The sequence below is a fragment of the Ciona intestinalis genome, chromosome 12 (assembly GCF_000224145.3).
Source record: "Ciona intestinalis chromosome 12, KH, whole genome shotgun sequence".
Lineage (NCBI taxonomy): Eukaryota > Metazoa > Chordata > Ascidiacea > Phlebobranchia > Cionidae > Ciona > Ciona intestinalis.
Window position 1 is genome coordinate 61,709 of NC_020177.2, and position 27,588 is coordinate 89,296.

General features: G+C 38.8%; 5 protein-coding genes across 8 annotated transcripts in view; 2 read left to right on the forward strand and 3 right to left on the reverse strand.

The window, feature by feature from the left end:
• The window catches only part of LOC100181870 (glycylpeptide N-tetradecanoyltransferase 1), a 7,123-nt gene extending 4,679 nt beyond the window's left edge, over positions 1-2,444 (reverse strand). Inside the window, exons 1-3 of the mRNA XM_009862068.3 lie at positions 2,233-2,444; positions 1,931-2,027; positions 1,353-1,476 (exon numbers count right to left, since the gene is read on the reverse strand). Coding sequence (XP_009860370.1) covers positions 1,353-1,476; positions 1,931-2,027; positions 2,233-2,285 — 274 coding nt within the window. The 5' untranslated portion in view covers positions 2,286-2,444. The remainder of the gene's footprint in view (positions 1-1,352; positions 1,477-1,930; positions 2,028-2,232) is intronic.
• Positions 2,445-2,888: 444 nt separating this feature from the next.
• LOC113474732 (dnaJ homolog subfamily C member 24-like) lies at positions 2,889-3,317 on the reverse strand. The gene has a single exon (XM_026836996.1). It carries the CDS (start codon positions 3,315-3,317, stop codon positions 2,889-2,891), a length of 429 nt encoding a protein of 142 aa, XP_026692797.1.
• Positions 3,318-3,729: 412 nt separating this feature from the next.
• On the forward strand, positions 3,730-5,042 carry LOC100181390. Its single transcript, XM_002129501.5, has 2 exons — positions 3,730-3,903; positions 4,343-5,042. Exons 1-2 carry the CDS (start codon positions 3,862-3,864, stop codon positions 4,628-4,630), a joined length of 330 nt encoding a protein of 109 aa, XP_002129537.1. The 5' UTR covers positions 3,730-3,861; the 3' UTR covers positions 4,631-5,042.
• Positions 5,043-5,215: 173 nt separating this feature from the next.
• On the forward strand, positions 5,216-6,631 carry LOC100183753. Its single transcript, XM_002129524.5, has 3 exons — positions 5,216-5,351; positions 5,746-5,894; positions 6,461-6,631. The coding sequence occupies exons 1-3, from the start codon at positions 5,315-5,317 to the stop codon at positions 6,578-6,580; spliced, it is 306 nt and encodes a 101-aa protein (XP_002129560.1). The 5' UTR covers positions 5,216-5,314; the 3' UTR covers positions 6,581-6,631.
• A 174-nt stretch (positions 6,632-6,805) lies between these two features.
• LOC108949957 (1-phosphatidylinositol 3-phosphate 5-kinase-like) lies at positions 6,806-27,372 on the reverse strand. Of its 4 annotated transcripts, none has more exons than XM_026837174.1 (45): positions 26,931-27,372; positions 26,619-26,708; positions 26,348-26,436; positions 25,938-26,042; positions 25,335-25,533; positions 24,855-24,983; positions 24,456-24,513; positions 24,092-24,194; positions 23,644-23,807; positions 23,330-23,477; positions 22,719-22,965; positions 22,230-22,371; positions 21,746-21,846; positions 21,301-21,421; positions 20,817-20,994; positions 20,295-20,462; positions 19,878-20,030; positions 19,602-19,762; positions 18,982-19,180; positions 18,548-18,677; positions 17,962-18,256; positions 17,443-17,593; positions 17,304-17,377; positions 16,866-17,001; positions 16,451-16,520; positions 15,769-16,195; positions 15,272-15,451; positions 14,799-14,978; positions 14,379-14,491; positions 13,999-14,134; positions 13,515-13,680; positions 12,643-12,869; positions 12,407-12,464; positions 12,176-12,310; positions 11,755-11,902; positions 11,389-11,465; positions 10,970-11,021; positions 10,764-10,916; positions 10,541-10,659; positions 9,653-10,279; positions 9,080-9,286; positions 8,613-8,741; positions 8,235-8,441; positions 7,830-7,950; positions 6,806-7,380 (listed from the first exon to the last, which is right to left on the reverse strand). In XM_026837174.1, the coding sequence occupies exons 1-45, from the start codon at positions 27,049-27,051 to the stop codon at positions 7,178-7,180; spliced, it is 7,197 nt and encodes a 2,398-aa protein (XP_026692975.1). In that variant the 5' UTR covers positions 27,052-27,372; the 3' UTR covers positions 6,806-7,177. The 4 variants fall into 4 exon arrangements, with proteins under 4 accessions (XP_026692975.1, XP_026692976.1, XP_026692974.1 ...); XM_026837175.1 differs by having other exon boundaries at positions 15,769-16,180; positions 25,932-26,042; XM_026837173.1 differs by having other exon boundaries at positions 25,932-26,042.
• Positions 27,373-27,588: the final 216 nt, after the last annotated feature.

The window sequence follows — 27,588 nt, forward strand, 5'->3', positions numbered from 1 at the left end:
GACGTGACAATAAGAGAACGGATATTTAGGCATGCGTTGACCGCATGGTACTTGGTCATGCGTTGACCGCATGTGCAGAATCTGTTATATAGCTGTTACGTATGCGTAATTGTCTTATTTACGTCACAATCGTCACTTTAAACATGCGGTAATCATGCTTGGAACAGGTTAGTAACTTTGGTTTAAACCAGGTTCAAACAAACGTTGTTGATCTATCGTTGTTAAATGATAAAGGTAGTTAGATAAATATTCATTGTAGATGAAAGTATTCATTGTAGATGAAACAATTCTTTACTTGATCGCAAACGTTCAACTTCAAACCTGTTTTCAAGCTCCCGCTGGCTAAATAATCAAGGGGACAATCGCTATTATGACGCACACAATCAACGTGTGAATTACTATTATCTCGTAATTAATTACCAGGTCAAACAATCGCTATTATGATGCAATGAATCCACGTGAGATCCCTACTATTTCGTAATAAATAGGCTGCTAGGCTGAGGAAAACATCGTAAATATACAGCAGTGCTACTTGTGGAACATATTTAGGTTGTTTATTACCGCCTACATTGTTTAGAAACGCCTACATTGTTTAGAAAAAAAAAAAAGTAGGATAATATTGTCTGTTTAGCCCGTTGGTTGTTCTTCATTTTCTAAGTACCGAACATTGAATGTGTTGCTTTGCCTTTGTACGACGACGCGCGAAAAGGCTAAACTACGACGCACGTGGACGTTAAACTACGACGCACGTGGACGTTAAACTACGACGCACATGGACGTTAAACTATGACGCACGTAAAGGTCAAGTAAAAAGCACGTCGCCTCGAACGAACGATTTATATATCGGTCAATCTTGCAAATACGCACGGGGAAAGGATCAACGCAAAACACTGACGTCCAGCGTAGAGCAAGCGTAAAATAACGTCAATGAAACGCCGAAGTGTTATGACGTCACGATTGTGTTACGTCATAATAGGCTCCGCCTCTGCACTACATTTCAAAACTCGGCGCCTATGCCAGTGGTCACTAATGGGTTGTCTAAATTATCAGCCATGGATGTAGCAACGAAACCCCCACAACTTAATCTCAACTTATCCATGTTACCCACAGTATGTTCCAGAGACACGGGTGTTGTCACCACTTTTGTATAATTAAATATTCATATAAAATATTTATAATTAAAATGTCGTTCTGGTAAACCAGTATATGCCATCTGCCAAAACATCATCATACAATATCTTGATGATGACGTATATTTCCCCCATAGAGTTATTTATATATTATTCCCATCAGCAACAACAGCAAAATAATAATTAAGATATCTATAGTATGACGAATAGAAACAGTATTACTTAGTTTAGGCACGGGTTGAGTGTCCCAGAACTTCCATGGTTTCGACGCCGGTTCCTTCAATGAGGAAGTTTCGTGTTCGAATGCAGCAAGCGCTGATTGAACAACTTTCATGTTGAACGAATCCTGCGGAAGGTTCACGTGGTTTAAATGACAAACCAAAACTAAACATTAGGGTACATGTCATAGTGGTAGAAACACACAAATATTGCAGTCAATATATAAAGGTAAGGGAGAGAATACGTGTTACACCTTTTATCTGCTGGCTCCTCAAACGTGATGTAGGTGTAAAAGCTTGGTCATGGGATTTTGGGCTTGGCAAACATTTTAAATTTATTTTTATTTGAGTTTATGTAGAAGTTAACAGCTATATCCGTTTTTATCATTTAGTTAAAACGTTCCTGACTCTACATTGAGATTCAATGTTTTGCAGTTTCTTTGTAAATATTTAGTTAAGTTGGATTTATGTTTAAACCAAAACTATCAAGCAAACATTGTTTTATCAGAAGATTTTGTTTATAATATGTAGAATGACTTAATAAGTTAATATACCCAAAAAGTTAAGTAAAATTACACAAACCTTTTCTTCTGGGGAAACTTCTTTAGTTTTCTTTTTCTTTTTCTTCTTCATTTTATTTTCACTTTCTTCTGTTTGTTCTTGTGCTTCACATTTTGCTCTGTGTGGAATATCATTGTTTATATCAGGGTACGAACCAGGTGTTGCACTACATGCATATAGTTTTTCTATTCAAGTGAGGTCCTTCAAGCATGTCTAATTAAAAACAGAGTTGCCCATCACCCCAACACCCAGGGTGCTACAACCCATGGTGCCGACTGCTTGAAACAACCATTCGCCCTGACTCAAATGTACACTCAACTTACCCCACACGAACAACTTCCTCCACAACTTCTTCGATCCCGTTCGATTCCTCCATCGTAACCAAGGAGTTTCATAAACGCCCCCCGATGGATATAAAGGAATATTAACCGGGTGTAACTTGGTGGGAATAATACGCTAAGAGTGCCTGGAAAATTTTAAATATAAATTAATATTCTTTTTATGAGAATAACATTAAGTCTGGTGTTAAAAGTTAAATAAATTAATTTAAACCAAAAGGAAACTTAATTAGTAAACATAAAACGCAAGGAACAAATGCTATGAAGGTTTAGAAACAGTTTTGTTGCAAACTATTGAATAAGATCTTCTGTGTAAAGTGTTGAATATTGTGTTGTAACCAAGTACGGACACCAACAAACATTAAATTGGCGTTCTATCTGCATTTGCATTACATGCATGCCACAATATCTATTCGTTATTATAATGAAACATAGTGTGTGCCACATAGCCAATTCATAACCATAAAAATATACTTTTGGAAAAATCATATGTTGCATGACACTTAAAATGTTAGTAAGTTCATCGATATTTGTTTAATATTTGCTGTGTTGCAAACAGATCTATAAAATCTAAGCATGCCATAATGAACTAAAACAGTTGATAAACTTGTAATAAATAAAGTAATAAACCCGAATATTGGCTACGAAACCACCTCAATATACAATGAACAAATACTGCAGCCAACTATTGTGGGCAGAATGTTTTTAACGGAAGAAATATTTGAAAATAATTCGTAAGATCCTCCGCAACGACAAACATAATCGAACATTATGACATCATCGTTGTCTATTGTTTCATCATAATCAAACTCGGAAATATTAACAATTTCATTGATTGTGACATCATATTCCCTTAATTGTTGGTTTAGCGCAGAGTCATGATTCTTTTTTGCCTTGTCATCGTTTAGGATCTTCCACGCGTGGTTGATTTTAATAAACCCCTCGTCGCAGGGTTGGGGGGTAAGTTGTTTATCGGGGTGATGTTGTAACAACAAACGCTGGTAGTTCATCTTTACAACAGCATGCGGGGAAAAGTTGGGACATTCCAAAACTTCGTAACAGTTCTGCATGTTAACTATACTTGTAACATGCTATATGTGGTGAATCTGTGGATAAGTGAATTTCATATATCACAGAAAGTGAACTTGGTTTAGCACAACTAGTGAAGAATCCATGATAGGGGTTAACGTTTAAGGAATCTTCACTAGCACCCTGACTTTAAACAAATACAACCCTAAAGACTGACATTTCTTGTAGATAAACAGACATGAACCAAACTTATTAAGCCCAAAAATTATAAAATTTAAGGCATGACATTTTTCGTTGATGCTTAGCGCTACCTTGCGGGTGAATCCAACACACTTTAAATATTTCGTTCATTTTGCGTGTTAAAGATACATGATAGAAGTTATGCAGCAATTTAATATGCCTTATTTAATATTTCGTGTATATATTGACTGACATACCGCTAAAACAAACGTGAAATGTACTTTTTATTTGAACTTAGTCCCCGTATGAGTTCTGGTAGAAAAGGGAAATCCCCGTGTAATATTTCACCAAACTTCTAAACAAAATTTTGTTTTCGAAAACTTTTAAATAAGTTGTCAATTTAAAATGAATCCGAATTATCGAGGTTACAATCAAAATACGCCGAGGGTGAGTTGTTTACTTTAAGTACAAGTTGTAATTTTGACTGAAAATTTGTGGTGCTAGTGAAGAGTCTTTCCTCCCACCTTATTTGTTAACCACTATATGTATCTGTAACTATAACTTAGTATTTTGAGTTCGTTAGATTACAAATTAATAAATATGTTCATGATTGTCAAGCACTTTATTTGGATTAAAGATCAATTTTATTTTAAAACCTTTTTATATGTTTATATGAATCTTTAAACTATTACAGTTTATTTATATTTTGTTATAATTGATCATGCACCACTAATGTACCACAATCAGTAATACCAGTTACAACCCAACCAAAACTGAATACACCTAATACAATAGAGGTTACAAGCTCGCATTTGACCAAGAGGGGTTTCTTTAAAATCAACAAATTATTTTCATGACTTTAAATCAAACTTGTATTTATTTGCAGAACTATTTCACCCCAAGTCCCAACCAACGTTGGCAAAGAAACTCAAGTTTTGATTCAAACTATTCCCATCGCCCCAATTATTCACCCCAACCCAACTATTCACCCCACACCCCCCGTTACGGGACTCCACCTTTCCGGGGGTGGGGCAACAACCGACGGTCATCGGGTTACCATGGAAACAAACCAACCAACCAAAGATATGGGGTTGAGGTTTATTACAATCCATCCATGACACAAGACCCGTGGAAAGATTTACCGAATTATAAACCTGATGTTTCTGCTTCATGAGAACGAGATGTTTTATTTGTTTTTATTCATCTTTATACGTTTTAAGCATCAGGTCCATCGTGAACCTGCCATAATTTGCTTATTGTTTTCACCAGTTAATCACACTTTGATGTTTTGACTGTTTTAATACAAACCCAACCTTCCATGTATACGACACAATTGTCTTTGTTTGTTTCAATCGTTTCGAATCTTAGCGCACCATATACATGGGACCGTTATGTTTGTATTTAAACTGAACTGAAATTTTAGAATTGCTTAAACAATTGAAAATAAAATAATTCTTTTTTGGCTGAATATATGGTGTGACATTTTTAAATGAGTTAAAATTTGTGAGGTGTTCTCTGTTTATGAGTTACGTGTAATAATTGTGGGGGGAAGTTTTTGAAGTGTCAATAAAATAAACAAAGAAAGATGTATGAGGCGCAACAGGTATTAATAATTGTGATATAAAAACCTATAATTTGTATTAAATCAAATAAGTTACTTTAGTTATAAAAACATGCGTTGAATTTATTTTATAATATCCTGAAGTCTGGCTCTCTTGTTTGTAGAAACATTATGTTATTTTTATGAATATCGGCAAAGGGAGTTCCCCAACAAAGTTGTGTATGTGACGTCATTGTCCTTGATGCCATAGGTTAAATAAGTTTATTAGAATCGGGTAAACTACAGAAACCTCGTAACATGCTGAACTATTTAAGGTTCCTTCGTTCAAAGATCGGTAAGTTCCTGGTTTGTGAAGTAAACTGTTTATCGCCTTCCGCGTTTTAAAAGTTAGAATTTAATAAAAAAACTAATGTTATGCTGCTGTTTGTTAAATTACGGTGGTAGAAAAAATATAACTAAACCCGGGTGCTAGTGAAGAATCTCCCCCACCTTATTTGCTAACCACTAAGTTAGGGGGTTAGGTGTTGATGGTTATAGGGGTTAGCAAATAAGGTGGGGAGGAAGATTTTTCACTAGCACCGTACTCCTACAATACACGTATATTACATTCCCTTCATTGTTTTACTCGTATTATCTTTGCTATGTTACCAACAATCTAATGCTTCTCTGAGGCAAAAATAATAACAAAACCCAACCTTCATCTGTATCAAGCCCACCCATGTTTTTAGGGGCAACAAGTTCAAACATCACAAGACGACGTTTCAGTGAAGGCACCAAACCCAACATCGCCCTTGATAAAGATGATTATAAAATAAGGAATCCTGGGGTTGGATTGATATTGTTGTCGGTTGCGTTTGGTGGTTATCTTGTACATAGGGTAAGTATGAATACCTTGTGTATTACATGTGTGTATGTTGTATATGCATGTATACACCTCATGCTTGCTGTCAAGTTATAACATGAGTATGCAATATTTGCATGTATACACACAAGTTATAACATACCATACACAACATACCCATTATTTTACTTACAAACAATATTCCATGTTTGGCACCAAATGTTCCCGAACACCTCAGCGAGCCTTGATCTTCGTACCCTTCAGTTTATGTACCGATGGTTTAAACACTGACCCACCGAAACAAACATGTTCAATTAGCAGGATCAAGCGCCATAAGATGCACAACCAACACAAAAAAGTTGAACGAGTTTTGTACTTTGTACATTGTTTTAGTCGTATTATCTAAAACAATGTTGCGTTTGGTGGTTGAAATAACACCATCAGTCTCCCATTCAAATATAATGTTAAGTACATTATAGCACTTGAGCCTGACTGTTCGCTCGTTACGGGAATCATCCAACTTTATATAAACTAGATAAGATCCAGATTCACAGAATTCACCACATTTGCGCGTTTAACTTTCTATCAAACACAATCCCCAGATCTGGTTGGCCAAGCAAGAAATGTTGGAATGTGAAATGAATCGTCAACCACTTGGTGAGCGAGAGCGCGAACCGAACATGAAGTATCTTCAATATCGATCCAAGAGTCATTATCTATAAACCTTAGTTATCTTCTCAATATTTGTTTAAAATAAATTAAATGATTGGAAACTGTTTTTCTTGATTTAAAGAATAAATATATCTTGAAGAAGATCTTCTGGCAATCATTTGTTTGTGATCTTAAACGACCAATGTTTTATCTGCCCTACATTGAGATGTCATCAGAGTTTGTGTCTCAGCAACAACAAACACTTTAATAAATATATTGTTTCTATTATATTGATTGCACAATAATTAAACTAGAATATAAAACATCTCTTAACAGCAACACTTACACTTAGCAACAACATGAATATTACCTGTTAAACATAAGGCAACCATGGCTTGTATAAATATTCCTCAATGTTTCTACTTAGATAATAAATAGCAGCACCAAACCAGAGCTAAACATTTGATTGCACATTAGCTTATACATGAAGATACAACAACACAATGTTACTTTAAATAAATGTCAGTTTATAATCTAATAATAAAGGCCTATGGACGAAATTCTCCTGCACAAAATATTTTAACATCGATTTAACTCCCTGGCCATAACACACACGTATTCACGCATAGGCGTCAAACCTGAAATTATCATAAAACCAACCCAATGTTTTACTTGACTTCATACGCTTGCAGCCCATACCAGCGATCGGGCACAACTTGAAAATATCGTTCCATCGCGTCACAGAACCTTGTTTTATACAACTCGGGCGACACCACGGTTGGCATCGACCTCGTGCCCTGTCTCCCGATCATCCCGTACGACTTCACGACCATCTCCAACTTCTTGTCCCAGGTGAACGTTCGCATGTAATCTGTGAAAGTTTATCATGTGTGGTTGGTGTGACTTGTTTTGTTATTTTAACGGCAGTCGTTATGACTGTCGTTAAGTTTCACACCTCGTGCCTGCTTACAAGTTACCACGTATGTTACTTTGTGGGTGATTGTTTTTCTGTATGGCTGACAATCTATACAACCCATTAGCGAACACTGGGTTGGAACAATTGCTGAAAAGTGTCTTGAACAAGGTCACATACGCCCACAATGGTAGCAGCGTCGAGCCTCGAACCCATCACCTCTACACTAGAGGTAACTGGGGGTTTCGTTGCCATACAAGGAAACAATTTTACACAAAGTATATTCTATAATATTAACCTTGAAGGAACTCAAATGTTAGTGGATTAAAAAGGGCGCGAGCATAAAAGTTTCCTGAGCCCCGACGTACATCATACCCCGACAGTGAGTATCGAGTATCAGGTCTCACCTATTATCCCGACAACAATTTCCTTCTTCTCATCGTCGATACCGACCAACAACGAGTAATCGATGATCAGATGTCGAGCAAGAAAAGATGAATCGTGGTGTAAAGCTTTCTTTATTATCACCTTCATTGAAACGATATCAATGATTGTAATGTATTTTATCTAATGTGGGTGCCTTGTTATACTTTGCATGCAACACCTCATATTTACAACATTATTCGATTGTGTTCCTTATGGGTGAGGTCCTCCTCAAGAACCTGGGATTTGACCAGAGTTGGCCCATTACCCCCAACACCCACACTACCAACACACATAATAACACCCAATACAACCCTAACAGGTCCAACGTTACCTACTTGTCAGTTTTGAAATACCACAACACACAACAATAATAATAACCCCCCCACCTTAGTATGTTGATGAACGTACAACGGGTGATCTTTCATTATACTAAGTAGATTCTCGTCCAATAAAACCAAATCGTTTTGATTCGTAAACGAGTTGTCGCCTCCCATTGGATTGTTGGTTGCCGTGGTTCCCCCGCTCGTGGAAACTCCTGGGTCGTTGCCAGTTTTGACGTGCCGGTTACGAACCGAACCTTTCAGGTCAAATACCTAAACGAGGATATAAATGACCAAACCAATCAAAAGTTATGTCTGCTTATCCACACACTGTAATAGCTTCAGCAACTCGACTGTGGACATGGGAGTGGCAACCATGGATAAGTCACTCAAGTTCCCACCCACGAGCTCTCCCAGTTGGTAAGGTGAAAATACAACCGTTACCTGTTGAATGTTTCTTTTATAAAATAAGTTTTCCATGATGAGCAGATCTTGTTTGAACGATCTGTTTGTCGTCATGTTACGAAACGAAACTCGATACACGCCAAGAATCTTGGATAATGCAGTCGGTGTCTGAATGTAGAAACACATAATGTGATGGTGGCAATAATGTGGCAATAATCACTCACTATCGTGTTTGGCTCCGTGAGTCGGTGGTTACGCACTGCTGGAGTGTAGTTGCCCCGTTATGCGAGGATAAATAAGTTACATTCATAAATTATCACTTGTTTATTATTTACAAGCATATTAATATGCGTTGGTGCCGTTAGTTCTATGTATTATATGTGAGCAAACCCTGATGATGTAATGCCGCATGGCACACGAAACATCAGCCATTCGAGAACAAACAACTCCCAGCGGTCTCCTTCACATTTATATTAAATATATAAACCATAAATACCTAAACTCACATTTTCCCTGATGGCATCGGACACATGGTCGAGGTAACTTGGCGCGACATCGAGGAACGATTGAAGTTCGAACTTGGACATTTGTTTCAACACCAACCGATCATCGAGGGTTTTATGGAAGGATAGTCCCGACTTGCCCCCACGTGCGTCCCATCTTACACATCGAGATAACGAGGTGATGTAAGTTGACTCAGGGATGTCAAGAAACTGTGATCGACATGAAAGTGTTGGAGGGTACAACAACAACACTATCATCATGTAGTAAGCAATGAATGAATGTAACTTAATCATCCTCGCGCAGAGGACAACTCAAGGCAACAGGCAGCCACGTAAACCACTCTTCCACACCATATGTAGAGTAACAACCAGCGCCATCGTATAGAAGTTAACGTGCTTGCCTCTGGCCCAGAGTTTACGGGTTCAAGGCTTAACGCTGCTATTACCAATGGCCTACTATTAGTGAATGGATAAGCTGTTTAATAAAACAACCATGTATATATTGCACCTAACTTATAATAAGTTGTGTGTTAACAGACTACCATAAAAACATAGATTAGGTCGAAGTGGGCTTACCTTTTCACGAAGATCCTTAAACTTTGAAGCAAAATATATTTTGCAATAAAACTTGGTGGTTGAATCACTGAACTGAATCTCCAGGTGTTCTGGTGGGTTGTGTGGCGGTTGGGTGGGTGCTTGGGTGGGTGATATATTGGCTATGTGGATGGGTGATGCAGTGGTGGATGTGACAGTGGATTGGTTGGGTGAAGACGGCTCTAGATCGGGATTGCCAAACATCAAAACTTCTTTTGGACTGTTTTGATTTGGCATCACTGGAGCTGGCAACACTGGATTTGGCATAACACGATCTGGCATCACTGGATCTGGCATCACTAGATTTGGCATCACTGAATCTGGCATCGCTGGATCTGGCATCACTGGATCTGGCAACGCTGCATCTGGCAACACTGGAGACGGCATCACTGGATCTGGCATCACTGGATCTGGCATCACTGGATCTGGCATCACTGAATCTGGCATCACTGAATCTGGCATCACTGAATCTGGCATCACTGGATCTGGCAACACTGGATCTGGCATCACTGGATTGGGCATCACTTGTCCATTAGGCGAAACATACTTTTGATAGAGTGATGTTGCCAAACTATAAGCGATGATTGAGCTTGGCTCAGTGTCTCGAACCTGAGGATCAAAACACAGTTAACAAAACCACGGGGTGTAGAAAGTTAAAAAAACATTTTATTGACTCTAACCAATAAAACTTGAAGAATATTCTGTAAATATGAAATACAGAAAGTAAACCAAATACCATCACTTTCATTCACCTCGCGCCCGCCAACGAGTTACCACGGATGTAACTTTGCTTGTAATTAGTGACCTTCCCCAAGGAAGCCTACTACTTAACCTCCTCGGTCATTACAATGAACACAAACCAAACCTCACCACATGTCCCAGGTTGAGGGTGTCGGGCAGCAAGTAATGTTCGTCTGGTGGGAAAGGGGGTTCCACCATGTTTATTGGGGTTGTGGTTCGTAGGTGGGTGAGGATGGATCGCATGCTTACTGTGGGTAGAAGGGGTAGGGGTTATTTAGGGGTTAGGGAATGATGGGGCTTTCCCAGTGGGTGAAGCTGAATTTGTGGATTAACAAACAACAAACACACTTACTCGATGAGGCCGTCTTTGAGAATCTTTTCACTGATGATTGTCGCTCCACACTTTTCGGTGCCGACTCCACACCCCGTGGCACCGACTCCACACCCCGTGGCACCGACTCCACACCTCGTGGCACCGACTGCGAACTTGTAAGCGGAGATTTCTCTAATAATGAATATTTATTAAAACATTTCAAACATCATCTATTTATTTTATACCTGAGAATAATGCTGAGTCATCATAACTGGAACCAATGCTGTCAGCAGAATCCTGGGGAAAAAAAAGTTCATTAAACATGGAAACATCATTAAATATTTATCATCGCATGGCGGGGCAACAACAGTCGTTATAACACGGGTGTTCTGTTCCATACACCTCGTGCCCGCTTACAAGTTACCATGTATGTAACTTATTTATCCTCGCATGGTGGGGCAACGACAGTTGTTATAACACAGGTGTTCTGTTTCATACACCTCGTGCCCGCTTACAAGTTACCACGTATGTAATATTGTGGTCCCTTAACTATAGTACAGACGCAACATTTGCAGTAAAGAAGCACTTGTTGAAACAACTGCTTTCACAAGGTTTTAGTTCCAACAAGGGAACTTAATATCTAAAGTTTAAACAAAGTTCCCACTTCATGCATCAGTTGCACAGGTTTGGTGTAATTAACTTTTCTCCTTGCTTCGTGTTTCGAAGTCACCACGTCAACCTCTGTAATCAACATACAAGGTTTCAATACGAACAACAAGTTATAACTTTGCAAACAAAAAACAAATATCTTTATTTCAAGCGTTACAGTTTAAAAACTAATACACCGTTTTTAATTAAAATATATCAACATAGACACATATATAACCTATTAAATGCCCGGAGAACCACACACATAGACCACTATAATATTTTCTATATACTTTTTTACAATAAAATAATATTTATTATATTTTTATAATAATACTAAAATATTTTTCATTTTAAACAAAACCCCTGTTTCAATACCAACCTGGTTCCGCTTCAGTTGTTTCAAACAACGAAGGCAACACTGGTGATCGCTTTGGTTTCAAGTTTTCACTGGTCAACACTGCATCGAGGGGTAGGGGTGGGTTGGGGTAAGATGGGACGGACTTGCTGCCACGACGGGAGTTTTTATCCTGGAGTAAAAATACCTCATGCTTACACTCGCGTATTATAATGGTATCTTATAATAATACAAAACAATACATGGGTGGATTCTCTAGGGTGTCTTAATACTAATAACAAGGGGGGCCACCATATGTTTTAGTTTAACACCAAAACAGCTTTTACCCCACTGTTAGGTGTTTATTGTCTATATCTATCATGTGTGTGTTGTCCATATACCCCATTAACCAGACACACATGGCATCCACATCTCATGCTCACATAATACAACCCACACAACAAACCTGTTGAAACACTTTACTGATCCTATTATTCCAAGTAAGAACTAACTTGTCAACCAAGCAAGCCAACTTTAACAAACTGCTGGATAAGTTTTCCTTTTCACATGGTCGCATAACTATCACACTCTCCTCTGTGCTCTGTATGGGGGAAATACGTTTGTTTGTTTTAAATATTTAAATAAATTTAGTTGTGTGCAGCTTATGGGCCATATTTTACTATGACATCATAATTACCATTGTTGGATGATTGAGATGCAGTGGGGAATCCCCTTCATTGCCTTCTCTCAAGTGACTGTGGGCGAAAGATTGGGTGAAATAAATGAATTTCTATTCTTAAACTTCCAGACCAAAACCCTTATTGTTTACACCTATTATTTGAGTTCTTGCAAAACAGACTGAGAACCACTCTGTATTACAGTAATGCCTACAACAGTGAGGCTTGAACCCGTAACCTCAACCACAAGACCCACCTTTTCTTTATAGAAAGCAGCGTAAGATGAATGTTATCGGCCGTGTCTCTAAGATGGCACCTTTCATCTTGATACATCGACAACAACTCATCAAAATGGTTTCCTCTGGTTTGTTGAAGAGTCCCAACATCAAATCCAACGTCACCAACATCCAGAAGGTCGTACGGGTTGCTCGACTTCGCATCAAGGATCATATCTTGGATCGAATCCATCGCTTCGTAGCCGACCTGGGTTGTGCCATGCGAGGATAAATAAGTTACATACGTGGTAACTTATAAGCAAGCACGAGGTGTATGAACCAGAACACCCGTGTTATAACGACTGTCTTTGCCCCCTCATGCGAGGATAAATAAGTTACATACGTGGTAACTTGTAAGCGGGCACGAGTTGTATGAAACCGAACACCCGTGTTATAACGACTGTCTTTGCCCCCTCATGCGAGGATAAATAAGTTACATACGTGGTAACTTGTAAGCGGGCACGAGTTGTATGAAACCGAACACCCGTGTTATAACGACTGTCTTTGCCCCCTCATGCGAGGATAAATAAGTTACATACGTGGTAACTTATAAGCGGGCACGAGGTGTATGAACCGAACACCCGTGTTATAACGACTGTCTTTGCCCCCTCATGCGAGGATAAATAAGTTACATACGTGGTAACTTGTAAGCGGGCACGAGTTGTATGAAACCAGAACACCCGTGTTATAACGACTGTCTTTGCCCCCTCATGCGAGGATAAATAAGTTACATACGTGGTAACTTGTAAGCGGGCACGAGGTGTATGAACCAGAATACCCGTGTTATAACGACTGTGGCACCACACAAGGATAAATAAGGTCCATCCATCCAATCAATCACATTCACACTAACCTTGGATAATTCATTCATTTTAAGAACACAAGTTTCATAGAATGAATCAACTTTAATTCCACCACTGACCAACCATGTGGTTGATTCATTGAACGCCATCTTGGATGATGGAAGTGCTACGTCATGTACTTGTACATGGTAACATTTAAATGCAGCTACAATATCTCTGGAATGTATAAGTTGAATATTAAGTTTACAATTATCGAGTACAGACTCACTATATCATAGCAGTGTTTTGATGCTAACAACTATAAAACATTAATAGTTAAAACATTCCACACTAAGAGATCCAATCATGTTTTGGAGTATAAGTATGAAACCCCTTTGATTAATGAGCACCCAACCACTGGGTTGCACTACCAGACATTGCTGTACAAATATTCCTAACTGTGCTGAATCCAACAGTACCAAGTTCCCAAAACACCATTTTCATGTTATCTTAACTTTATCCGCACCAGTGTTGCCCCACCAACCCAACACTTACTTGAACAAGAAATATTGGAAAGCCCCGAACGCTGGGACTTCCCCATCTTGCTTCACGGTTGGATGAGTTTGGAGTCGTAGTTCGAGGAACTTGGCGAACGACATCGACCAACCATCCTCGGATAACGGACGAATGTCTGAAGGTGAATGAATGACAGCTTGACTGTGGGTGTGCTTTGCTACGTATTTTATTTTATCTTGAAGTCAGTACCAGGATATTGTTATTTCGGGCAGATTCATGGAATTTATTACAGTTAAAAATGTGGTTGAAATATTCAACAGCTAGAACTAGTACGCCAGCGGGAGAAACCTATTTTTCTTAATTCCCCCTGCATTAAACTAAATGTTCCATTTATGATTATTTAAACTTTACATAATTACCTGTTGATGTTTTGGTTGTAGGATCCCAGCACCATGATAAGATATGGGGGACGGGGATTGGTTTCGATAATTCCTTCAACACAATGTTCATTGCAGTGTTTCCATGGACAAAACTATGAACAGTGTTGCCAGGTAAATATTAAACCCCCCCCCACCCCAAAAAAAATTTTTTTATTACCTTATTATTTGTGTACTAGTCGTTAAGTATTGATGTAAACCTCACATTTCTTACCAACTTTAATGAACAAATAATAAAACCTGGTAAGAACAACAAACTATTGTAAGCAATATAAATATCTTTTGTAGCAAAAAAAGTACTTTTTTTTAATAGGAACATTTCATCTGCCATACACCAGAAGAGGAATTTATTAATATATTACATTATGCCTTGTAGCAACAATAAGAATAATAACAACGCACCTTCTAACATGTTCTACCATCGGCCGTTTGCACGTGGGTGAGGGACAATGGTAGCTGGGGCGGAAACAATAACGTTCTAGAAACCCCCCTATTGTGATGTCATTACCGTGGTAATAATCGATGTCGACAGCCCACGGGATAACGCACGGGTATGGGGCGTTCGGGGATTGCAGGCTGTAACTGGGAGGTGGAACGTATGTTTATTATTAACAATGATCATGGAATATAAACTAAATATGGGTTGCACGACAGTGAGAGCTGTAAGGTGGCGTGTCAATCCAATGTTTGGAACACAAGTAACATCATGTGTTTTACACCTCAGGTTTACACCTAAATAGATTAAAACTGAGGTAATGTTAGTAGTGCGTGAGTGTGTCATGTCTTCACAACCATGCTGTATAAAAACTAACACTAGTAGACGGTGCTATCATTTCTGTAATTTAAAAAAGGAATATTTATAATGTTGCATTCACCTGCTGAATAGGACAAATATATGTTGGTGGTTGTGCGGTTCGAGACAATCAAGTGGGGGTAGGGTGGGTTCTGTGAGGTCTTCTGGTGGGGTGGGGGGTGATGGGGGTGGGGGGAGGAGAGGGTGACCCCATGATGATGGGGTGGTACGAGTAGCGGGGGTGAGGTTTGATCCTCGAGCTCTGTAATGAGGGAAACGTTAGTTTGAATGAGTGGTGGGGCAACGACAGACAACGTTTCTTACACCTTATGTCAGCTTACAAGTTACCACATATGTAACTTTGTGGGTGAGTGATTTGCATGGCTGACAAAAATTACCGTTAAGTGTCTTGCCCAATGACACATAGGGCAACAACAGTAGCAGCGACGAGCCTAAACGCATTATCTCTGGGCCAGGGGCAAGCGTGCTAACCACTAGACAGGGGGGGTAATTAATTGTATTTAAATATGTAACAATATTATACAGATAATAATTGTTAATTAACACAAGTTAGCGAACCTAAAACTTGCGAGAAGATCTTTCATCTGAGTTGAAGATGCGGGTTTCGATAAAGATGAAGTGAGGAAGATGTGTTTGTTCCTCTTCCAAGTCATCTCCTCTTTGTGTCCAGATGTTGCGTGTCCTGATGTTGCGTGTTCGGATGTTGCGTGTCCGGATGTTGCGTGTTCGGATGTTGCGTGTCCGGATGTTGCGTGTCCAGATGTTGCGTGTCCGGATGTTGCGTGTTTGGATGTTGCGCGTCCGGATGTTGCGCGTCCGGATGTTGCGTGTTCGGATGTTGCGTGTCCGAATGTTGAAGGTCCGGATGTTGAAGGTCCGGATGTTGCTCCCAAGATCACTGGATGTTGAGTTGGGGAAGATGGTTGGAGGATGTCACTCATGATCATTCTCTCCCATTCCATGAGATCATCTTTGGAGAACAAACCTTGGATGATATTTGTGATGTTGTAATATTCAACACAGTGGGGTTTGGAGCAATCAATTATTGCTTTACTTTATAAGTTGCCGTGATACTATGGGTGGTGGGTGGAAAAAAAGAACAACAAAACAAGCACAATAATAAAAACAAGAACAAAACAACAAAAGCACAAAGTCAAAATAACAAAAAAGGCAAAATATATTGAACACAAGCATAACAGCAACATTAATAGAAAATCAAAAACAAAACAAGAAGCCACACCTCTTGTTGAAACTTGCGATGGCATTCGAACATGGCTGGTCATTCTGTCGTGTTTTACTCCCTGCCATTGCTGGAATATATAAGAAAGGTTGGAATATCCCTGGTTCAAATCCCAGTGAAGCCACTTAATTGGTTTTGCCATCCATAAAATATAAAGTGTTTTTCAACTCCTGGGTCACCATTTGATTTGGTTGGGTCGCCTACTACAGTAGTTCACAGACCTTTTTGACTGTTATTGTAAAATTAAATCAAGTAAAGCTTTGGAGACACAATTCATAAACTATATTTCACATAAATTTTAGCAAACATATGAATAATGATATTAATTTATGCCAAATGTTTGGTGTATTGCTCATGGTATTACATATACATCATGACACCCCCGGTTCAAGTCCCAGCCAAACCACAAACCAACCTTAACAGAGCTCCCCGCTTCTACCTCTACACTAAGAATCATCTCATTATAATTAGAAATATGATCTTCAGATGATCTTTGATGGAGTGGCGTCCTCCACATGTTCTCTGGAGCAAAGGTATCGCTTGTGCCGGATCTTTAAATTACAAATATCAAACTACAAACATCAAACACCTCAATACTCAGTGTTTAACTGGATGTTCCAGGAGGTTTTTTACAAATTTTGGATAAAAAACTTTGATGAGAGAATAGTTTGCGAGTATATGTGCTGTTGGTACCTGACATATTATAAGCAAAAAGACTTTCTGGTTAAATGTAATGTTGTAACTAACGTGAACTAAAAAGAATGCCAATGATCTTATCCACATAAAAAGGCAGTTTTTAGTTCATGATCTTAAACTACCCGTACAAGCTGCGAGTAAGAAATGGAAGGCAAACCTGCTGCGTAACGACACGGTTTCATTTTCAACATCGGTGTAAATTCGATCGTTGCTTTGCGTACGATGCCGTATCTGGATTATATTTATAACATGCTAGTTTTATTTACATGTGTTTAGCATTCAAAACTTTCACTTACCTTCCCAACCCATTCATGTTTCACTGACTCTGGGTTCGAACAAAAGGAATCGGACCAAAACAATCGCTCGGGTAAATATTTCCTCAGTGGTGAAGACGGTCCTTTGTTGGTGAGGAGGAACGGGACCACTGGTTGGATGAGAGGGGAGGTGCTGGGGGGTGGGTTGATATGTTAGTTTTGTTGATATGATGCTTATAGTGTGCCAGTTGTAATGAGGACAACAGTGTTGCCGAGTAAGTTTTGCTAAATGCCTATTTATCATTGCAATTATTATATTACAACTATATAATGGATGAAACTTTATTTCTGGTGTTTGTGACAGGAACCCAAGATTTTGGCCAGATTTGCCCATCACCCCACCACCCAGACTTTCAAACATCTGTGTTTATCCCACACCAACCCCACATACATTAGTAACCTAAGCAATGGAATTGAATGTCATTGAATTTTAGCTATTTCAGCTTGTAGATAATCATATAAGACACACACGTAACTAGCCAACATCACCCGCATATTAACCTTAGCAACGAGGTTTTCAAGAAATCTTGAAAAACTTTTGATTTTTCCTCCAAAACCTTCCCATGTTTACTTTGCTCCAACTCCGTTGAAACTTCTATGTTGGGTTTGTCAACATTGGGAAGGGTGAACGTCGCCCCCTTGTGTGCTGCGTTGAACAGGGGGCTGTCGGGGCAACTATCGGGGGTTCGATCGTTAGCTGACAGGAAGTCAGGGGTGATGGTGTTGTCGTCGGACACACTGGACACGAAGCCGCCCGATGCCACGACCGACTCCTCAGCTGAATGGACTTCTGATTCTAAGATTATTATGGTTTGGTTGTGAACAATCATGGTAACATATTATTTATTTATCTCTTATTGAATACGAAAAACAGGTTTATTATAACAATGAAGAGAAAAGACTTATCAGGAAAACGACAACCAATATAGTTTTTACTTGAGCAAACTAATATGAAAGGCACGGGTGTTGCACACCATACATGGTGGCTTCATACACCTCATTGTCGGAGTTAAAAACCAAGGACAGGTCATAAAATAACGACCCCACACAAAAATAACATTCCATATAAATAGATATAAGCTCCTACCAGAGGTTTCGCTTGAAAACCCCTTGATTGGAGGTGGCGCCACCGTGGGTTTGGATCTTCGACATCTTTTTTTCTTCCTAGATGAAGGGAAGGAAGATGCCACGTCTTGTTGATCGAGTAAGTACGAGATCTGGAGAAGGAAAAACTTGAAAAATTAAAATTGCCTCCCACTTCAGTGTAATGGTGTGGTTTAACGTCTTGTGTTGTGGCATAAGTAGTGCATTACCACTATACAGAAACAATCATCCACAAAGTTAAATATGTGGTAGCTAGTAAGCGGCACGAGGTGTGTGAAATGGAACATCCGCGTCATTACCACTGTCGTTGCCCCCATGCAAGGTTACACAACTTACATGAATTCATTTATTTAAAAAAATAACATCTTTTACATTTGCGATATCTTAGCAAGCTACCACACAGCAAAACACCCCCACCTCCAACTTCCCATGATACATGATCCTTATTAGGAAGAGCAAAACCCTCTTCACCCTCGATAATCGATCTTGTATCACATGATCCGTGTCCTGTCTTCGTAGATAGTGAGGAAGGTCCCTTAATATAACGGAGCAACCTTTGGTGGGGTCGCAACCATCAACATAGATGAGGGTTTTGTATGCGTTCGTGGATGATTCACTGCGGAGGGAATGTGTTGGGTCAGTGTGGTAATATTAAAAATATTAAACTAACATTGTTTAAGTTATATAAAACAGTTTTTCAGTTTGTTCATAAAATATAATGTTCATAATGTTCAGTAGGCGAGAATTGGCCAAATATACCAACATGTTTGCTCTATTCTATATGAGTGAGATCTTTAAGTTAGGCATATCAATAGGCCTAAAATATAAACCAGGGTTGCCCATTACTGTAAACCAATTGTTCTTTACTATTTAGTTTAATTCTACAGCAAGTCACAGCATTGAACTTTGGATATAAACCAAAGTTGGACTCTTACCCCAACACTCAGGGATTTAAGCAACAGTTGGCTCAATACATATATGTTAAATATTAACAATACAACCAACAACAACAATACATCCCGGTCAACCTAACTTACCCGTCCTCCATCACCCCATCACTACAAACCACCTTTCTACGTCCATTGTAATGTTGGCTGGCACGAAACCGACCGCAACTACCCAAGCGTACGGTCTTTAATTGATCGATGGAGTAAGCTACGTCGGCGTTCGTGCAACGCGATAATCGCTCCATTACCGGCTGTGAATAAACCACATGCTAACTGTCGTGTTATAATATTGGTGTCTTCTTATACACCTGACACACATGGTGTATTCATAACCCCCTAACCCCCTACTAAGTAGGAGTTGTTCACCTGCTTGACATTGATGATCAAGGTGATGCCAGCGTCAAGCAACAACCTCCTCCCTTCATGCGACACTGAGCATTGTGACATCACAATGTCGGGTTTCCGCGACACAATTCTAGAAATGAGATGTTTGAGGAACTCTGGCTCCTGTTGGACGATCTGGAAAGTGTATGATAAAGTTTAAAGTGGATTGGTGGTTATTTTGAAACATGGGTTTAATGTGGGGCATGTGTTTACGAAACAATATTATTTCATTTAAAAATTCAACATTCATTCTAAAAATTAAATAAATTATAAAACTTATAACTAACAAAAATTAATATGAAACCAAATGCATCTCTTAGTTATCAAATCAACATTTTATTTGATAAATGTTGACTAAATTTAACACAATACATAACACCAACACACAACAATACTTACAGGGTCAAGAGATGACAGTTTATATTGAACGCGTTGATATTCAAGTGGGGTGGCAAGCAACATGATCGTTGGGTTGTCTATTCGATTCATCATCTTATTATGAACAACATTATGCGAGAATACGACACCCCATAATAACCGGGAGTCCTGGGGTTCATTGTCGAGTAACTGTGGGGGGGAGGTGTTGTTATTGTGCGAGTGGGGTGGGGAGGCAACGAGATATGGGTTACCCCAATATTGCTCTCTTTTATAGTTTTGCTTCCTTTAGAGACACTCAACACCGTGGTCCCCTGCTACATCAATAAAATAATCAACATTTGTTTAAACATATTTACATGTTATTTTGTTCACCACTTTGTAGCAATAGGCCTCTAAAACAAACAAGACCATGAGCAGAGGTTTGCTTGTCCCGTTGTTACTTTACGACAAAGTTTTCTCTTTTTATTGGACTCTAGTTGACAAACCATTTCATTTCCAATAATCAGCTTTGAATACAGCAGTATCAAGAACCATCCCCCCTACCTTCTTAACATGCACATAGTGACATATCTCCATGTTAACTTCAGCGTTAGGTGTAACAGTATCACATATTTGCTTGGCTAACGGAACAACAACATCCGACCATGATGTATGGAGCTTCTCCCTCACAAACAACTGGTGCAGGAACTTCATGGAATGTCGGAAATATAATTTCTTTAACCTGGATGAATTAGTGGTTGGATAATGATTTCCTACCCCATGGCTTAGTGGTAAGGCAGTAAAAGGACTTGAATCATAAGTAATAACCTAAGGATACCGGGTTCAATTCCCAACACTGACAACAAATTAGTTTGATATTCGATAAACACAGTAGTTAGAGCACTTGCCTATAAACCAGAGGTTACAGGTTCAAATCCCGTTTAATTAAAAAGATTTAATTAAACATGTATATGTCCACACATATGAATTGTGGTGTACATTACATTTATATATTGACATATTAACTTATAGTTGAACCATAACTAACCTGTAGAAAGCATGTTTGACATGCGAAGGTAGATGAGATGTTTGGACTTCCTTCTCCCTCCATCCAACACTTGATACGAACCATGAGTTGTTTAAATACGTCCCGTGCCATGCAAGGAAACCTGGGGTTGGGTTAATGTGATAATTATGCGCCTTGTACATTGAAATTACGTTTATTACTTAAGGGTTAAAATCCAAGCAAGTCCACACAGCCTCAACATAACAAGCAAAACCTACGAATATTACGTAGTAATGTTACTGTGCACAGATACTGAATGACTGTTAAACAATAAAAAGGTAAACATACAAAACCATACAAAGACGCTCATGTGCAAATAATGACGTAACAACAGACATCGCACTAATTTATGCTCAACCTCTCAGCAGATCACATGATACTGGTAGCATGTTCAGACACAAACATAACAACCCAAACCCAAACTTACTTCTGATATAATCGGCACTGATCGAAGTTACATTCTCATCCACAAACTTTGGTTGTTTTAACCCGGACTCCAAAGGTGGGGGGGAACTATCCGATAATCGCCTGTGAGGATGGGGTTGGGGGTTATAAGGTAATGGACCAGCTGTATATAGAACATGCATATACAAAGTTGGGGTATTGGACCAGTTATATTCTATTTATATGAGTCAAACTATTATATAGTGGTGGTCAACTATGGTCTAAACCTGAAGTGTCCTTCATTACTCTACAGGTGGCAGACTATTAAAAACACAGGGGAGGCAGGAATAGTTAGCACACAATCCTGTGAAATAAACTTATTGGTTGTAATGTTTACTGATTATTGTGGTGCAGAAAATTCCGGGTTGATCTATAATTGCCATCATGAAACAACCAGTACACACAGCACAGCAACCTTACCTGGGTCTTTAAATTTATTCATGCCCCATACAACACAGCAACCTTACCTGGGTCTTTTATATTTAATGATCTTATGTTCGTTGTCGATCTCCACATAACTTGACAGCGAGCCACCAGATTGAGCGGACGAAGAATCGCTCGATAATAAATAATCTTGTCCGCTGTCCAGTAGTTTGTAGAAGGGTTGTACTGTGTGTGTGGGGGGGGTTGGGTTATTGTGGGGTATCGGTGTGTATTGATACTATATATGAACCAGTGTAGATATAATAGCCATTATATTAACCAAATGAGAGCTAGATCATGATTATATTGCATAAGTTTCAGGTATATAAAAAAAGCACACATGGGTTTACCGAGTCGTGACGGTATAAATCACGAAAAGATAGCAGTGATGGATTGTGAATAAATAAAAAACATGGTAAAATTGATAATGAATAAAACAACATATAATTAATGTCAGGCAATGCTAGGTATTGTGGCCTTACTTAGTATTAGTGAAATAACTAGTTTATTGGGATGGCCCCATTATGCCGCACCTGGGGACCAGAAATGGAGTCCATCATCCGAATCTTTCTCTTCCTCGTTTGATATTTCTTTGACCCAATTTGGTTCGTTGTCCAGTGTGGTCCCATATTCATGCGATAGTACCCGGGATTGGCGAGATGGTCGTCTCGACTGTTTAATGGGAGTACTTTGTAGAACCAGACCGGTTGATTTGTAATATGAGTCAGCTCGTGTTGCGTTTGATCCATGTTGATACAAACAATATTCATCATGGAAAACCTGGATGATGTTGAATGTATCATATACCTCATGCTAAGTATACTTTATGTTTATCCAGTTTAGATTATAGTTAGGAAACCAAGTGGTTTAATACACGGGTGTTGCACACCATACCATGGCTTCATACACCCCATGCTCACTGTCTGGTTCGCAAATATCAATGCATGTTTATTTTATACATTCTTTGGCTACTTCTGCTACCAGGCATAATGTAAATTATCATCCAACGGCTTATCTGGTATGAAAAGTAATGTTTTTCCAACGTTTCATCCACCATCAGATACTCCCAGATTGGAACATCCACAAGCTGTTTTACACCCAAGCATACACCCCACGCGGGGCTTTGAACCCTGTACCAACCCACCCGATCATCAACGACGCTCTTAATCCACTCAGCGTCGAGCAATGCTTGTGCGATGGCGCACCCTTGTGGTCGGGTCTCCGTTATACCACGTGTGATCAACCAATCAACGAGCTCCGTGCCCGTTACGCTCTGCGTGAACTTTCGTAACCTGGGAGGTGTAATGTTAGATGGGGGGTTAAGTGTCATCGGGTTATTTACATATTTCCGACTCTCTTACCTACACTTAGAGGGGAATTGTTTAAGGAGATAAACGTAGCTGAATTAGGCATATTTATAAATTTGTCAATATTACCAAAAATCAAATGTACCCCCACCTGTATCTATGATCCCTGAACTCCAACCCATCTTTATCATCGCTTATCTTGGCCCACAACTCATGCAGTTGAACCGAACCTTTGGCGAACGTAACTTGTTCATGTTGGTTGTTGAAAGGGGGTTGCAAGCCAGGGGTTACGTCAAATACATTGTATGGGGATTTCTGTGGATGTTAAATATCATGAACTGTATTTACTTCTACGAATGCGATAGCAAAGATCAAAATAATTAAAACGAATGGAATAAGCAGCAAAACGACGACCGATAAGACACGCTGTGGTCAGAAACTACTTTGGAAACATTTGATAAAGAATTTGGTTGTAATATGACAGTTTAGTTATAATTAAGTCACTAAAAAAGGTTTTGTTTAAAATGACACTGCTTATGCAGCGTGAAGATAGGAGTGAAATGTGCTGCCCCCTTGTATTCACATAACTTCCAACTTACCCTCGTAGCTTCCGTTTGCATGGGTGACATCACCCCGTCCTCGATCGGCGAACCACGACCCGAAACCAACGACCGTGACCGACCTTTGGGATGTCGCGAGAAACTAATAATATATAAGATGTTTATGTGGGCTGTATAAAATGTAAATTCACTTTAAATAAGGTGTCAATACGTTAATACGCAACATAGAATTAATACTTTGAAATTAACATTCTTCTATAGAGGTAAGGTAAGGGTAAGGCTATGCAGTAGAAAACTGGGTTTTAGACCAAAGTTGTCCCATTATCTCATTTTACATAACAACTGGCAACAAAAGTTTGCATATGATAAATCCAAATAATATCTATTAATCATAAAGTCCAACCTTGTATTGAATGGATCCAGTTGTAGATTAAGTGAAGTATTTGATTCATGCGAGGCCTGTATAAACCAGAAACAAGTATATGTGGAACTTATCTTTTCGAATACAATATCAAAGGTAAAACTAATTTAAACAATAAAGAGAAAGAATTAGCAGCAAAACAATAAAAAAAAACAATTTGTACAGTTTGGTAACAAGTAACGACCCAAAGGAAGATGTTTTAACATTCGGGCAAACGGTATCATGCGTTGGGGTAAAATCACAATTTTAAAACTTTGAAAAAAATCAAGTTTTTGGGTAAAAGCATGGCTTCTAAACTAACACTAAAAGCTTGGTTGAAACATCAAAAGCCCACAGTAAATAATGTTGAATAAACAATTTCCAGTAAACAAATATTAATCCTTACGTCAATCAGTCCATCGTATTCGTTCAGTATTTGTAGATTCTTTGCTGTAGTGTTTGTTACAGTAGGTTTGGTGTATGACGTCAATAAAGAATAACAATACGTGCATGAACGTAACATGCCAACTCCTGGGAAGGTTTATATCATGGTTGAATATCTTGTATACATAAGTCATGTAACAGTGAATTATACTGTAACATAAGTAACATAATCTTAATTTGAAATTATTACATTAATATATAGTTTTATTTGTACCATTGTATACAAGTGACATATTCTATATGGTTGAGGCCCCACCAACCAACAAGTGAAGCAAACTATGGGGCTTTGGATTTATGCCAGAGTTGGGCCTATTACTCTTATTTTGGGCATTTTTTTCTTAACTAGAGGATACAGGGTTCAAACCTCAATGTTGCTACCATCGTGGACATGAGTCACCAAACTACCCCACCACACAAAGCTACCACACCATCCATCACCTGCTTGTGCGATGACTTCTCTTGGTATAAACTGGTAGCAACATCTGCTACAGAATATATGTCCACATATCCTGCAATGGTGGCGTCTTCTAAACGTGGTGAATCTATCCCCACATTCATAACATTCATGGCAATGTTTGTCTGGCATCCAATATTGTTTCAAGTCTTCACTTGAGTTGTCGCTCTGTCCTCTGTATTCCTGGGGTAGGAAAGAAGTTGAATAGTCCTTTACAGTGGCTAGCGTTCTCTATCTATCCCAGAGGTTGTGGGTTAAATAGATAAAAATGTGTTTCTTATGACTAGATAAGTTAGGATTAAGTGCAACGAACTCATTGAATCATTTATTCAAGTGACTCAGTGATTTTATGCGGAAAATAAAATATTTCTTTAATAGTAAACTATGAGTTGGACTTGATTTTTGTTTGTTGGTACACTATTTTTAGAACTTAATTTAACTTATCTATCCCTGCATGGTGGGCAACGACAGTGGCTATAACACAAATTATACAAGTGTTCTGTTTCATAAACCTCATGCTTGCTTACAAGTTACCACGTATGTACAAATATTTGAATACAAAGGTCCAACCAACCACCCACCATCACCTTAACAGGCGAATGATATTTTGGAACAATACGTTTCGGAAAATCTTTGAAAATATTCTTGAACGTCAATAATTCGACTTCACTGCCATGGGTGGCTTCCTTGTTCTGTGTCAAAACAATATGTTATAATCAATGATATACAAAGAAATATAAATAAGCAATACGTTTGTTATAACCCAAGGATACCGAGTTCAATGCTCGATACTGATACGTTTATGTGTCCTTGGGCAAGACACTTAACGACATTTGCTCCAACCCAGTGGTCACTGGGTTGTCTAAACTGTCAGCCATACATTAAAACAATCACTCACAAAGTTAAAATATGGAGATAATAAGCAAAAGCTAATCCCCTCCCATAACACATGACCACCACAGTTACCCCCATTACACACCTATTAGAGTGAAATCACCTTATATGTCGTCTCCACACCAAGTGTAGAAGGTCGACGTAATTGTAGCGAGGGGTTCGTGAAGGTGTGCGACTTCTCAATGCGGGAACCTGAGATGTACATGTATGTATAAGTTGTATTTTAAAATTCATACAACGCACTAAATGCTAAAAAACCAAAAGAGTCTCAATGCACATATAGTATACAACACAATAATGCACATATAGATATACAGCCCAGCATATGCATATAAACACACACAAGTACGTTGGGCTACATATAACACAATTACCATCATCATGATCAACTTCAATACTTGGAGACAACTGGGGAACGCTTTCGTTTAAATTCACATTACTTGCCGTCGTACTTCTGTGTGCGTCTGTTGAAACACTTTGTTATTTTGGCATACACCACTGTTGGTAAGGATTTATGCACCACCTGCATAGGCACCCACTTTTAAAAACACAGGGGAGACAGGGATAGTTAGCCACAAATTACTATGAAACAAATCTAACTTATTGGTTGTAATGTTTACTGATTAATGCGGTGTAGAAACTTCCAGGTTTGGTGCCTATGACCTCATGCTCACTGCCAACCTCACCTTTCTTCAGGGAGAAGAAATCGACCACGCTTTGCAAAACACTCGCTTGTTTTGACCCGCCATCTTTCAGGGGATCAAAGAAAGTTAATTGATGTAAATTATCTTTCTGTGGCGACATCATATTCCCAAGTTATAATACAACCACAATATATTATAATCCAATAAACCACATATTGTAGTTCACCTAGTAATATCCCAATGTAGCATCTGCAACAATGAGAATTTAGAATAATATATAACAAAGTCTTTATACATTCATATAGTTTTTTTAAACACGCTACAGGTAAAAACAAAAACAAGTATAATAACAACACAGTGCAGCCTGGTATAAACACAAATTTTAAAACCAGGGCAATACGGTAAAACAACAGACACTGCATTAAAAGAACTTTGGTTTTATTTCACCGAGTAACATCCGTTTCCTGTATATAGCCACCATTGATGATTCTGCATGTCTGTAACTTTGCATAAACCGGTCATGTGATGTCATAATGACGTCACGAGATCTTTTTCCGTAGGGGAATTCCCGCACAAAACACTTCCGTTCATATAGTGGGGTGAACGTGAATCTATAAACAAATATGAAGAAATTAGTGCTTTTGTGTGAAAAAACAGAACACTCGTGTTATAACGACTGTCGTTGCCCCGTCATGCGAGC

Excerpts from the sequence above, each read along its gene's own strand:
- LOC108949957 (XM_026837173.1), bottom strand. The coding sequence starts at position 27,051 with ATGATGTCGCCACAGAAAGATAATTTACATCAATTAACTTTCTTTGAT. Across the intron at positions 26,437-26,618 it reads TGAAGTTGATCATGATGATG|GTTCCCGCATTGAGAAGTCG; the intron begins GTAATTGTGTTA and ends TGTACATCTCAG. Across the intron at positions 24,514-24,854 it reads CGATGGACTGATTGACGTAA|AGGCCTCGCATGAATCAAAT; the intron begins GGATTAATATTT and ends TCTGGTTTATAC.
- LOC100183753 (XM_002129524.5), top strand. The coding sequence starts at position 5,315 with ATGCTGAACTATTTAAGGTTCCTTCGTTCAAAGATCG. Across the intron at positions 5,352-5,745 it reads GTTCCTTCGTTCAAAGATCG|GGGCAACAAGTTCAAACATC; the intron begins GTAAGTTCCTGG and ends CCATGTTTTTAG. Across the intron at positions 5,895-6,460 it reads GTGGTTATCTTGTACATAGG|ATCTGGTTGGCCAAGCAAGA; the intron begins GTAAGTATGAAT and ends CACAATCCCCAG.
- LOC113474732 (XM_026836996.1), bottom strand. The coding sequence starts at position 3,317 with ATGCAGAACTGTTACGAAGTTTTGGAATGTCCCAACTTTTCCCCGCAT.
- LOC100181390 (XM_002129501.5), top strand. The coding sequence starts at position 3,862 with ATGAATCCGAATTATCGAGGTTACAATCAAAATACGCCGAGG. Across the intron at positions 3,904-4,342 it reads ACAATCAAAATACGCCGAGG|AACTATTTCACCCCAAGTCC; the intron begins GTGAGTTGTTTA and ends ATTTATTTGCAG.